Source organism: Triticum aestivum, chromosome 6D, assembly GCF_018294505.1.
Source record: "Triticum aestivum cultivar Chinese Spring chromosome 6D, IWGSC CS RefSeq v2.1, whole genome shotgun sequence".
NCBI lineage: Eukaryota > Viridiplantae > Streptophyta > Magnoliopsida > Poales > Poaceae > Triticum > Triticum aestivum.
In genome coordinates this window covers 3,637,542-3,650,874 of record NC_057811.1, presented here as the reverse complement: position 1 = coordinate 3,650,874, position 13,333 = coordinate 3,637,542, and the positions used below count along the sequence as shown (strand labels likewise).

Sequence of the window (13,333 nt, the reverse complement as noted above, 5' to 3'; positions counted from 1 at the left end):
GTTTCAAAGGATATGTATACAGTTGCTTCGATAAACTAACAAGCTATTAATTTCCTCTGTTTCAAATTATAAGATGTTTAGGCTAACAAAATGTCTTATAGTTTGGAACGGAGGTAGTAGTGGAGTACTATATATTTACATGAATCACATCTCTGTATACTATTGCTTTCGTGCATGCAATTAATGCTTAGTCAACTACTACCTCTGTCCTGGTTTATTGATTTCCTTCGCATTTTTTACTACATTTTGACCTTAAATTTAACCAACAAATGTTAGTGCATGTAACAAAAATTAATATCACTGCAAACTATGTTCAAATACGAATTCAACTATATAATTTTTAGTGACATACACTATTATTTTCTTAGTTAAATCTATGATCAAAGTTTGGCACAAAATAGTAAAGAGACGGATAAACCAGTACGGAGGTAGTAACTAGATGAGGTCATGGAAACTTTATTTTAGCAAACAGAAGTAAAGCAAACAATGCCACGTACGTCGTGGCAGTGCCGAGTAGCCGGCCATTCTTTTATTTGGAAAAAAAAACGAGCTGGCTAAGCTCAATACAACAAAGGCAAATGGGCAGTCCTATTGGATGGCTATCTTGCCGGTGCCACGGCCAAGATGGACCTCGCCGACCTTCTTGTGGCGTTCCTGCTTGACACGGGCGCCGTCGCCGGGGTGGCCACCGGACTGGCACTGGCGCACGCAGGCTGTGTACTTGGCGGGGAAATCCCGAGCATGCCATTTGCAGTAGGCCTCGCACGGGTCGGTATTCGCCGGCTGCGCTCCTGCAGCAGCCTCATGTTGCGCCGCCGCCGCCGGGATCACATTCCTGCCGTCGCCGGCGAGCCGACCATGACCAGCGTGGCACTCCTCGACGCAATCGAAGAACTGCCCGGGCCTGGGAAAGTAGCGAGTTTGCTCCATGCAGTAGTCATCGCACGGGTCCGTATTTTTCATCGGCTGTGTTCCTGCGACAGCCTCATGCTGCACCTGCGCTGCCGCCGCCGCCGCCGCTGCCTGAGGGACATCAACCGCTCCTCCGCTTCCTTCTCCTTCTTCTTCTTCTGTCGTTGACTCACCGCCGGCAAGCTTAAGATGCAGAGGCGCTCGTTGTACATAGTCTCCAGCCAGGCAGAAGTCGAGGCACCAATCGTGTTCCGGCGCCGGCCAGTTACGGCAGAAATCCTCGCATATACGTGGGTCAGCCGCCGCCCCCGCTGCCGTCGCCGTCAGTACATCAACTCCTCCTCCGCTTGCTTCTTCTGATTCCCCACCGCCACCGGCAAGCCTAAGATGCGGCCCAAACCGGCAGCGACGGACGCACCAGTCATAGTGCTTGTGGTTATGGCACATGTCCTGGCATGGATCCGAGAGCCGCGCCGCCATCGCCGTCAGGATGTGAGCTTCCCCTCTTCCTCCTCCTCTTGCTTCTTCATGTGTCGCCGATTGCCTGCCGGCAAGCTTAAGATGAAGAAGCGCTCGTCGGACAAACGCTCCCCATCGGCAGCGATCGAGGCAGCGCTCGTACTCCACCCAGCCCACCCGGTCACGGCAGACCACCTCACACGGCGCCGGGGCCGGCGCCTTCAGGACACCAACTGCTCCTCCTCTTGCTTCTTCTTCATGCGTTGTGGATTCCCTGCCGGCCCGACGCTGCAGATGCGGAGTCACTCGTCGGGCATACCGATGGCGATTGCAGCAGGCCATGAAGTTCGGCTTGCCATGGCAGAGGGCGACGCAGTTCGTCGGCCGTGCAACCTCAAGCTGAGATCTGCACCGACGGGCGCGGCCCAAGAAATCGGTCTTGCCACGGCAGTCCTCGGAGCAGAAATCTGCCTCCGCCGCCACGAGGAGAAGCCCGGTGACGAGCAGGCCGGCGCACCACACAACGCCACGCTTTGTGGAACCCATACCCATAGCCACCATTGCTAGCTGAGTGATACTAGCTACCTGGCTCTACAAAGAAGTTAGCAACACCGGCCGGTTTGGCACTACCTATAGAGTAATCTGTGGAGTGCCCACACCGTCGATCAATTAAGAATTTTAGATCAGATCCGACCTCTGCGCGCGTGAAATTCAGAATCAACTTGCTTTTTGTCTTGTATACATATGTTTATCCACTTGCTAGATTAGATTAGAAGAACCGTGCAGCATGTGTCCCTGTCTTAGGGACACAGTGATGCAGATGCATGTGCATGTAAGTAACTTCAGAATCAACTAGGTACTCATCGCTAGATTAGATTAAAACAAACTAATTTACACTTGATCTTAGGAGCAAATATAATAAGGTGATGTAAGCAAGCTATAAGTAATAAGTATTTATATATTATATTCTTGCTGAGTTTAAGGATAGAGAAGAGGAGAGAGAAGAGAATTAGGTTTCAAATTAGTAGTCAGCTATAGCATGGGCTTCAAGAAACATTGTGAATAGGTAGGTTGGGTAGTGATGAAGCAGTGAAACCTTATAACTAACTATTATATAGGTTGGCTCTTAGATCGGCTATAGATGACATATCAGCTCTTAGGTTGGCTATAGAGAACTGTGCAGCATGTGTCCCTGTCTTAGGACTAGATAGAGCCGGCAGCTGGCTTTACTATTAACTGTACTCTAATTTATTCGGTCAATTGGTACTGACTAGTTGCACAATTTTGATGCTCCTCGATTGCATGCATATAGATCCAGCAGGTGCTAAGCATGTCATATAAGTAAGAAAATGACATGGCACAATAATTAAAGAGGAGAGAGAGCACTTTGGTATCCCAGGAAGAACCAATGCCAAGCGCATGAACCTAGGCAAACCACTTACATGAAAGAAGCTGGCCAATACATGAAAGAGTTTAGATGCTAAATGATTAAATAAAGTGAGCTTACCAACAACAAGTTAAACACATATGCATTGGGGAGTTGAGTTGTTAAGTTATCTAATGCACTTAGCACCTCATGTAAGCACATTTGCATTGAAAGAGGTCTAACTATTATGGTGCCCCTTGCAAGTGTGAGGGCATCGTTTTTTGTTTTAGATCAGATCCGACCTCTACGCGCATGTAAATCAGAATCAACTTGCTTCTATATATGTAGTACAAAACTATAAATACTTTTATCCACTTGCTTCAGAATCCACTATTAGATACTCTTCGACTGGATTAGATTAAAACAACTGTGCGCACCTTCTTGTCCTTTCTCAGAGAGAAACACTGATGTAGATATATACGCAAGTCTCTATTTTGGTTTATTAGTCCAATCATATTTTGGGTCAAACCTTAACCACATATTTGACTAGTAAAAATGTTAATGTATGCAACAAAAATTATATTGTTGTATTCGTATTTAAATGTAATTTTCAATGATAATGTTGTTGTTATGTATAACTTCTATTTTATAAATTTAATTCATGATCAAAATATGACTAAAATATGAAGAGGACTAGTAATCCTGGACAGAAGTGGTACATGGCTTCAGAACCTGTTCCTCACTAGATTAGATTAAAAAAAGGTAGCTTACACTTAATGGGTTCAGTCAACTGGTACAGAGTATCTACTAGCTTCCAGCTGCCCCTCTGATGAGACAAGATCCAACATGTGCGCGTGTGCAACTCAGAATCAACTTATTTTCATGCAGTACTAGACTGTGACACGCGCTTTGCCGCGTCGTTCTTCGGTCATAAGTTAAGTCTCGTCTATTTATTTTTTACATGGTTTTATTACGGTCTGCTCACTTATTGTCCGTAATTGTTAGTTAATTATCTTACATAGCATTGTTGATCATAGGTTAAATTGTTAGTTCAGTGGGTGATTCGTGCATGTTACCACAGAATGAAATGCGTCTACCAATCAAGTTGGATGAGTTATCCGTCGGCCTCTTGCATGCATAGTAAAAGACAGAGCCATCATTTTTTGGTACAAATTCAAATACTCCTTCTGTTCCATAATATAGTGCATATAATTTTTTTTAAGTCAAATTTTGTGAACTTTGACCAAGTTTATAGAGAAAACTATTTATATCTATAATTCTAAATATCTAAAATATGAACATACTTCTTATAATGAATCTAATGATATATGCTTGGCATTAAAGATGTAAATGTTTTTCTCAAAAAACTTGGTCAAAGTTTGTGTTGTTTAACTTTAAAAAAATATATATGCACTACATTATGAAATGGCGAGAGTACTCAATTCGGCTCTAGGGAGCATTTTTACCGATTATTTTTTATAAATGACAAAAAATATTAAAAAGTCAGACATGCACATATTCATCTATAAAATGCCAAAGTATTTCAATCTGTGTAAAAAGACAAGTTGGACGACAAATTTTTGACATTTCTCGACTACTTAGCTTTGTTTTTTCATTGACGAAAGACTATTGTTCCATCTCTCATGAAAATTTTCATGAATGTTTTGAACACTAACATGGACATGAAAAGAAAATTAACATTTTCTAAAGTGGTTTGCTATTCGTTTTTAATTTACTATCATCAACAAATGCTCCCTAGAGCGAAAACGCCATGCCCATCTCCATTTCAGCTATACAGTAGGTTGTCCTTCCTTTAAAGCATGTGATGTTATGGGTAGCTAGCAGGAAAATGAGAATCAGTGATGTTCTTATATATTGCATTTGTTTATTTTTACTCCGCATATTAGATTTCTCTGAAAAGTCAAACTTTGTAAAGTCTGATCAAGTTTATGTTTAGAAATTTTTTCCGTGATAGATCTAACGATATTGATTTTGTATTGTGCATGTTAACATTTTTTGAAAACTTGATCAAACTTACACTGAGTTTGACTTAAGACAAAATGTATATACGGAGGAAAAAGAAATAAGAGTATAATATACATATACTTTGCATTTGAGAGACACAATAACATATACTAATATACATTAACACTTGGGCAATGGACACACATCGACAAATGGGCCAACAACGCTCCCCTCAGCCCCGACCCACCAGAGGCAAGGAATTCAAGGGAGCTTAGTAACTAGAAAGATATCTACTTATCGATCCGCTATTTGTATACTCACTTGCAACAAAATCAAGAATCAATTATATCCATTTCTAAATATAAGTTTTTTTAGAGATTTTAAAATGAACTACATGCAAAACAAAATAAATAAATATATGTTTTAAACTATGTCTATATACATTCATATGTAGTTTATATTGAAATCTCTAAAAATATTTATTTTTAGGAACGGAGAGAGTAGTAGGTACTCCTCATCCACGGCTAATTCATGAGTACATTGAATTGCTTCGGTAAATAACCTGCGATATCGATGTTCCTCGTCCTTGGTTATACTGGAGTAGGTAGTAACAGGTATCATCGAGCAATGCCAACTAGGCATATTATTAAATGAGGAAATAAATGATGATGGTAGTAACATAGACATACTATTAAATGAGGAAGTAGATGATGAAGATAGTAACATAGACTCATATAAATGTGTTATGAGTCTACAAGCTAATAAATGCAATCATCTATATGCATGGTACTAATCTAAGTTATTTCCCACTATGACTAGCCTTACATGATCAACTATCTCAGTAGATCCGGAGTATTTACCTTACGGTCAAAATGTTTCAGCCATTTTAGTATAGTACAAAGAGAAATAGAAAAATCAAAATATGTTTAAATTTCCAATTATTTGATTGGATTTCAAGTGAATGCTTGGGTCTTCTGGCTTTCAAGTGAATTATTGGGTCTTCTGGCTGAACTAAAAACTACCATTTGATCCGGCAACTCCGGAACCACTTGACTAGTGCGCTTCCTCTCGGTCTCTCCTTTCCCATGGAATCGCTGTGAATTTCAGTGATTGGGCACGTGTATAAAGCAATGAAGTCTCTAATCAAACTCCACCATATTACAAAACAACTTCTAATTTACAAGTGGACTCAAACATGGTTATGTACGTACGTTACAACAGCAGCCACCCATGCATGTCTACAGGTTAAGTTGTTCTAGACATTGTAAAAAAACATTTTTGATTATGTTAATTTAAAAAAAATACAAACATTTTTTAAAAAATCATGAACATTTTTTGTGAACATATTTACTTATTCATGATTATGTTTTTCTTTAAACTAAGTCAGATTTTTTAGCAAGCGGCTGATGGTTTTTTAGGCAAACACCTGTAGACAAAAAAACGGAATGGGCCCATCGTACATTTGTTAGGCTGAGAGAACCACCCGACGCAAGCAGGCCTCGCACATCAGACAAGCCCAACCCAACAGGCCCACTGCAGTCGCTGTGTTAATGTGGGCGACCAAACAAGAGCAGTCCCATTCTAAAAAAAACACAAGAGCAGTCCCATTCTAAAAAAAAACACAAGAGCAGTCCCAAACTCCCAATCATCGTTCCATGTATATGGAACAACAGCCAGCATTACCACAAGACTAAGCAACAAATTAATTGAGTGGGGACATCGCTAATAAATTACCTATGCCTACAAATACAGTGTTCACTTGCTTGCAAAAAAAAAATCACTTTCTTTCAGGACTACATTGCTAGTGTAATAAAAATTTAAAGAAGACTCACGTTCCGACTTTTGGTTCGCGACAATAGCACCAGAAATTTAGTTTCCGGCTTTGGCCCGCGACACCCACGCTTCTTTTCTCACAGTATAACCTCTGACGCAACATGCTGCCCAAGGGACACCAAAACAGAGCTGCTGGCTCTTCTCACAGATTTTAGAACCCGTAACCTGCAGACGGCATCAAATCAACTTAGATGACAAATACTATATTGGGTTGTTTCTGCATACAAATTCTGTTGTCCCTGCATACCTGAACCGGCCATTGGGTTCGCGGCAGGTGCCTGCTCAGATTCCTTGATGTCCACCACAACGGCGTCAGAGGTGATGAAAGTCTTGGCCACCGATGCAGCGTGCTCCAGGCAGCACCTCACAACCTGTTTTGCGAGAAATCAGGTTAGCTTATGGGCCCACTGCTTGTGAAGAGAGAGGAGGGTGGAGACAAATATTCCAGGGACAGAACCCCTGCCACACCATGTCTCTCAAACTGGTTATTCCTTGAGTCTATGGGTGATCATGCTTAATGGTTCAGTATGATTGCACATAATAAGGCTGACGGCGTAAATAAAAAACACTCAATGTAGTCATTTCCCAGCAAAGTATAATACTAACCTCTGTTTCTAAATATAAGAAGTTTTCTCATACGTATTTAGGTACAGAGGGAGTCGTAGACTTGGGGTTTGTTTTTAATAATTTTCGCTTACTTGCATAATATAATTGTTGCAAAGAAATATTTTAGTTTGAGAGAAAAATGTTCTGAGACAACACAAAATTCGTAAACACAATTTGCTCGTACCTTGGTGGGATCAATAATACCAGCAGCCATCAAATCCTCATACTTCCCTGTAGCGGCATTGTAGCCGTACCTGAAGTTGTCATTCACAAGGACCTGAGTATAGACAAGCCCCAAATTAGTTACACACAAGGTACTACATATTAAATTCAGATTTGAAAACAAACTTCAGTCCAAACCTTCTCAGTGACCACACTGCCATTGACACCAGCATTTTTCGCGATCAGTTTAAGTGGATAGCTCAAGGATTTCCTCACAATTTCAGCACCGACCTTGAAAAGGCAAACAGAAAATTAGTTTATTTTCATGGAAGAAACCAGCTCTCTGAACCAAGGATAACATTCGAATGTCGAAACTTCTAGAAAGACGATCTAGTTTGCCTTTTCCATACCTTCTGTTCATCATTCTCAAGGGTTTCTTTAATGGCGTCAACTTTTGATGCAAGCCTTAGAAGGGTACAACCACCACCGACAACAATACCTTCCTCCACAGCGGCCTGTCCACAAAGCAAGCAGTCAATTAACAAGCAATGATTATATATAGAGTTCGGTGTAAAAGTGTACAATACTACAGTGCACCAGAAGGCTTCTCTGAGTGAGATCACACAGATACACAAATCCCAAAATGTAATTGGACTTGCACCAGAAGTAAGCATTACCTTTGTTGCATTCAGTGCGTCTTCAACCCTCAGTTTCTTTTCCTTGAGCTCGGTTTCAGTCTGTGCTCCTACCTACAAACCAAGATGTATCATTTTATAGCTGTTCTATTATGCTAGCGCACTACCAGTCGCTGTTCTGCAATTGCAACCTAGACAGCTCAATATGAAACAACACAAGTACCTGAATGACAGCAACACCACCAGATAGTTTAGCTATCCTCTCGTTTAGCTTTTCTTTTTCATATTCCTGTTCAGAAGCCTGAAAAAATAAAGGTTGAAGAAAACATTACTTAGAGCCTTTTTTATCCACACTTCAAGTGACACATGCAAGATAAAAATTGAATTTACATATACCAGAAAAACAGAGCAACCAAAAGAGACAAACAGAGGAGCCATGAGAAAAATAAGGAAAACAGAACATGATTTCACAAATAGGAATTTGCTTTTCTCGAGCATGCATCAAAATGTGGTCTATATAATAAAGTGCATCAAATTGATGCTAAGATACAACCAAATACAAGGAAAAAGGCTATAGACAGGGACTGCATCGGGAGGCCTGGCGCTACGCAAATAGGATATGGAAAGCTGGAAACATGTAGTAATACGAGTTTACACTATACAGACCTCAATTTGGTTCTTGATTTGTGTAACCCTTCTGGTTACTTCCTCCTGTGTAGTACCATCTCCAACAATTGTTGTCGAATCCTTAGTAATTACAACCTTGGCGGCATTTCCAAGGACTTCTTTGTCTGCTTTGTCCAGGGACAGTCCAATTTCTTCTCTGATGACAGTGCCTGGGCGAATAATGACCTTTATAAGTGAACCAATATCACAACGGGACACATCAAATTTGCACCAAAGATTAAATTTACCTCCTGTCAGAGTAGCGATATCATCCAGGTATTGACTCTTGCGCTCTCCAAAACCAGGGGCTTTAATAGCAGCAATCTTCAGTGCACCTCTAAGCCTATTGACCACAAGAGTTGCAAGAGCTTCCTGCTCAATATCCTCTGCGATAATTAAAATTGGATATGCACCCTTAATAGCCTCCTCCAGAATAGTGATAAGATCTCTCGCGTTGTTAATTTTCTTGTCCACAAGAAGCAACTGGGTAAAAGAATAAGATATCATCAGCTACAGAGCACATGACTCACCAAGATGATGATTACATAAATTTAAGTAGTCAAGCTGGCAAAATACAGTGCAACATACCTTGCAATTCTCATACTCCACTGACATTTTTTCACTGTCAGTTACAAAGTACGGAGAAATATAACCACGGTCGAATTGCATCCCTTCAACAACATAGAGGTTGTTTTCAGCACTCTTTCCTTCTTCAAGTGTGACGACACCCTGTCGCCCAACCTTGCTCATAGCTTCAGCTATCATGTTGCCAATTTCGTAGTTATTTCCAGCACTTACTGCAGCAACATCAGCAAGTTCGCTATCTTCAACCTGCAGTATTGAGTGCAATTCAATAAGTTTGAATTTGGAAAAGAGGGTACTACAACTGAAAATCAGTATATATAATCCAAATAACAATTAGTGCTCCAGAAATTAACTAGTTATTACATTATTTATCATCAGACGTTCAAACAACCGCGTCGATCGCACACCATATACCTTCCGGAAGAAATCCGGGGAAAATATAGAAATGAAAATACAGAGCAGAGCATGTATTCTGTTTCAGGGTAATTTCATATTGAACATCAATTGCTCTGGACTTAGTCATGTACATGTCCAATTGATTTATACATGTACATGTCCAATTGACTTAGTCATGCTCATGGAACTAGGTCCACATTTATGGCTGTATTAAGAAAGCAGCTGCATTACAGAAGGCATCTCATTTTATGGTATTTAGTGGTGAATTGGCCATCCCATTTACAAAGAATCAGATGCAGTGCACAAGAGCAGAGATCAGAGGATATAAAGAACTGAATTCCGAATGAATGCAGTTCCAGACTAGCAAAGATCTTACCTCCTTGGACATCTTTCGGAGCTCGCCGACAAGTGCTTTAGTTGTTTTCTCAATACCACGGGCAATCTGTACTGGATTAGCACCTGCAGCTACAATCTGCAGATAGCAATTAAACAAACTGAACATTATGTCCAGAACTGAATGAGAGCACTTATGCTATGGACTGTAGCAAAACCCATGGTTTCATATTGCTGTACCTTAACACCCTCGGCAATCATCCCTTGAGCAAGGATGACAGAAGTGGTTGTTCCATCACCTGCCAAATCATTGGTCTTAGCAGCAGCTTGCCTGACCAATTTAGCTCCAATATTTTCAACAGGGTCCTCCAGCTCAACCTGATTCAGAAGCCAATCATGAAAAAAAGTTCACAGTCCACAGGGTAAGAAATGATATGCTAAATCTCCTGACAGAACAGTACCTCTTTTGCCACCGTAACACCATCATTGACAATTCTAGGCGACCCATACTTGCTCTCGAGGACGACATTCCGCCCTTTTGGGCCAAGAGTAACTCCAACCAGATCGGCAAGCTTATTGACTCCAGTCTGATCACAGGAAAAAATCAAGTCAGCAAGTAAGCATCACAAACTGAAAGGACGCAGCGGCATATGAACGATGGCACGGCGATTCGACTCACTTGCAGCTTCTTGATAGCCGACCCATCCTTGTTGAAATACAGCTCCTTTGCAGCGTTCACTCGGAAACTGCACTTTCTCCCTGGCCTGGCCCTCTGGGGCAGCGAGACCAACGGGGGCGAAACGAGGGAGAGCTGCTTCCTGGTCGCGAATCCGGAAGGAGTGGCGCCCTTGAGGCCACACGTTGAGGCGCCCCCGAATGGTGAAGCCATGCCGCCTTAACGCTCCGTCTGCGCGAAATTCAAACAGTTTGCATCAGCATGAATTTGAACACGCGAACATAAACAGTAAGAGAATAATAATGGTGCATAAGTCAAACTGGGCAGCTAAGCAGAGACAAGAGAAGCTCTGTTTTCTGCAGAACAAGCAGAGCGATCGATCGCCGCAACAATTAGGACACCAGCCCACGCAGAGCAGATGCCTGCATTTCCACTGGCCGTGTGGCCTACCATTGACTGTACTTGTATGTATGGCGTTGTGATCTGACACTTGATGCCGGTGCGACATGTGTGCAACTAATTAAGCCCTGATTTGACCCTTGCGTTGTGCTATATAGCCGAGTGATCCGACAGTGGTGCCGGGTTCGTGTCTAACTAATTAAGCCCTGATCGATCTGGCGCCCTCGGCAACCTAATAATCAGAAGAAGACACACGGATACGGCGATGCGAACCCCAGGATATTCAGGGTAAAATCGACTAGGGACGGCGAAAAATCCCCTGCCCTGCCCTGCCCTGCCGTGCTCTGATTAGTGATTGGAGCATACACCCACCCAACAAGAAGAGGCGGCAGCGAACAGGCAGGGGTCCCCAATAAGAAGTGAATACTACCACTACCGCCGCCGCCGCAATAGGATCCGATCCGCCGTCAGCTCCGGCCGATCGAGCAGGTTCGAAATTACCCACAGAGGGGCTCGGCACCGCAGCAGGGAGAGAGAGGTGGGGAGAGGGGGTCGACCCGTCGATACCTGAGTGGGTGAGGAAGAGGAGGACGCTGGACTGGGTGCGTCGGCCGATCTCGCCGGCGGCTAGGGTTTAGCTGTGGTTTACCTTTTCTTTTCCGGTCTGACCCCGATCTCCCTCTCTCGGGCTTAAAAATAAAGGAAGCGGCGGAGGAACCAACGGCGGGCTGAGGCAGCTGGGTTGAATGCTGCTGACAGGTGGGGCCCGCTTGGCCGGGAGAGCGTCTCGACCCTTCTTCTTTTTGTGCACTCTGCTTCGCTTTGCGTGGTAGGTGGGCAACGAATGTGTGTGTGATGTTCACCTCTCTCTTCATTAAATATGTGGCACATAAGCAAAGTTGTATTGGAGCGTGTGATGTTACTCCTAAGTTCCTCCCCATTGTGACCAGCCTTATCATGCATTCTTAACACCAAGTTATGTTTTTCCGGGCACATTCTTAAGAAGTTGATCCTCACTTCCAGCAATTCTCTCCGCACGCACACCGTCCACATCAGCATGGTGCCACACCCGTCTGACTGACCTGACCACGTGTGACTCGGATCTGCAGCCAACAGTTGATCCCTCCCATGTACCAGACCCCTCGCGATGGCTCCTCCTTCTCAACCCGCGCAAGAATCGTACGTGAAACGTCCTTTTTTTCTACTGTCGGAACCAGTCAAAATGTCTTTGATGCCAGTGTGCGAGAATCCCGTCCTCCCGTGTATCTCTCCCCAAACGACACGAACCCACGCGGCGACGGACGCAACACAACACATCCCTTCTAGTGTTTTGCGACCGTAGTCGTGTACGACTAGTGGCCACACGGCGATGGCAGGGCAAGGGCGACCGCAAGATGATCGGTCTGGAGGGAATGGGTGGAGCTTCATGCAGAAAGGGTATCGACATCCTTGAGGGCAAGCCGGTGCCACAGTTCTGCTCCGAGGAATGGATGATGGATGATGCTCTCCACGTAGGTCGCCTTCCTCCCCACCTCCCTCGGGCCATGCCTAGGCTTAGCCTGTTTTGATTTGATCCTCTGATGTTCTAGAGTTTCAATCCCCCCCTCCCCCCCACCACCACTGTTGTCGATCACGCAGAGAATTTTCCTTTTGAGGGCGCTCATGAAGGGGTAGTTTCAGACAAGAATTGATCACGTAATCTAGATCGCAACCCTGAAGCATTGGTCCTCTTCTGCTTTCTTATATGGGCCTATTATAATGGGAGGAGCCCATTTGAAAAAGAGAAGAAAAAAAGAAAGCGAGGAGTCCAACGGACGTGAGGCGTCTAACAACCGAACAAGTCCCGGTCCCAATTATTAATAACGGGCATGCGCGAGGGCGCTTCGTCCTTACTGCCACAACGCTCTTTGACGGTTCCTCTGCCTCTGCGTCTACTCCATTCCCTCTACCTCTACATCGCCTCCTCTCCAAACAATCTGGCTTCTGGGTCGATGAGTTCTCCTTCCTGTCAATTTCATTTGTAATTCTCTGGCACATATGATCGCCTTCTTCTTCTTGTCAATTTTTTGCTGTCCTACTCTTTAGTTTGTGCACACAGATTCATCTGCATGTAACATCTAGTCTGTTGCCTTATGAGAATTGTGCATACAGATTCATATGCATGCCACATCTAGTCCGCTGCCTTGTCAATTTCTTGTTCTCCTGCATCTTCAATTTTTGCACACAGATTCATCTCCATGAGCACGTAATTAGCTCAAAAGTAAATACAAATGACATATTATTCTACATTCTAATTAAGTAGGGGAAAATAAAAATTCTAATAACCATTCATTTCTACCT

The 13,333-nt window shown here is 43.2% G+C and overlaps 2 protein-coding genes across 2 annotated transcripts; both read right to left on the bottom strand.

The window, feature by feature from the left end:
- Positions 1-425: 425 nt before the first annotated feature.
- LOC123142925 (uncharacterized) lies at positions 426-6,191 on the bottom strand. The gene has a single exon (XM_044561636.1). It carries the CDS (start codon positions 1,930-1,932, stop codon positions 589-591), a length of 1,344 nt encoding a protein of 447 aa, XP_044417571.1. The 5' UTR covers positions 1,933-6,191; the 3' UTR covers positions 426-588.
- Positions 6,192-6,338: 147 nt separating this feature from the next.
- Positions 6,339-11,768, bottom strand: LOC123142923 (ruBisCO large subunit-binding protein subunit beta, chloroplastic). The gene is made up of 15 exons (XM_044561635.1): positions 11,561-11,768; positions 10,598-10,825; positions 10,380-10,505; positions 10,159-10,296; positions 9,962-10,057; positions 9,193-9,435; positions 8,853-9,087; positions 8,605-8,774; positions 8,162-8,239; positions 7,981-8,052; positions 7,714-7,818; positions 7,502-7,594; positions 7,326-7,418; positions 6,783-6,906; positions 6,339-6,700 (listed from the first exon to the last, which is right to left on the bottom strand). Exons 2-15 carry the CDS (start codon positions 10,805-10,807, stop codon positions 6,687-6,689), a joined length of 1,797 nt encoding a protein of 598 aa, XP_044417570.1. The 5' UTR covers positions 10,808-10,825; positions 11,561-11,768; the 3' UTR covers positions 6,339-6,686.
- Between the last annotated feature and the right edge of the window lie 1,565 nt (positions 11,769-13,333).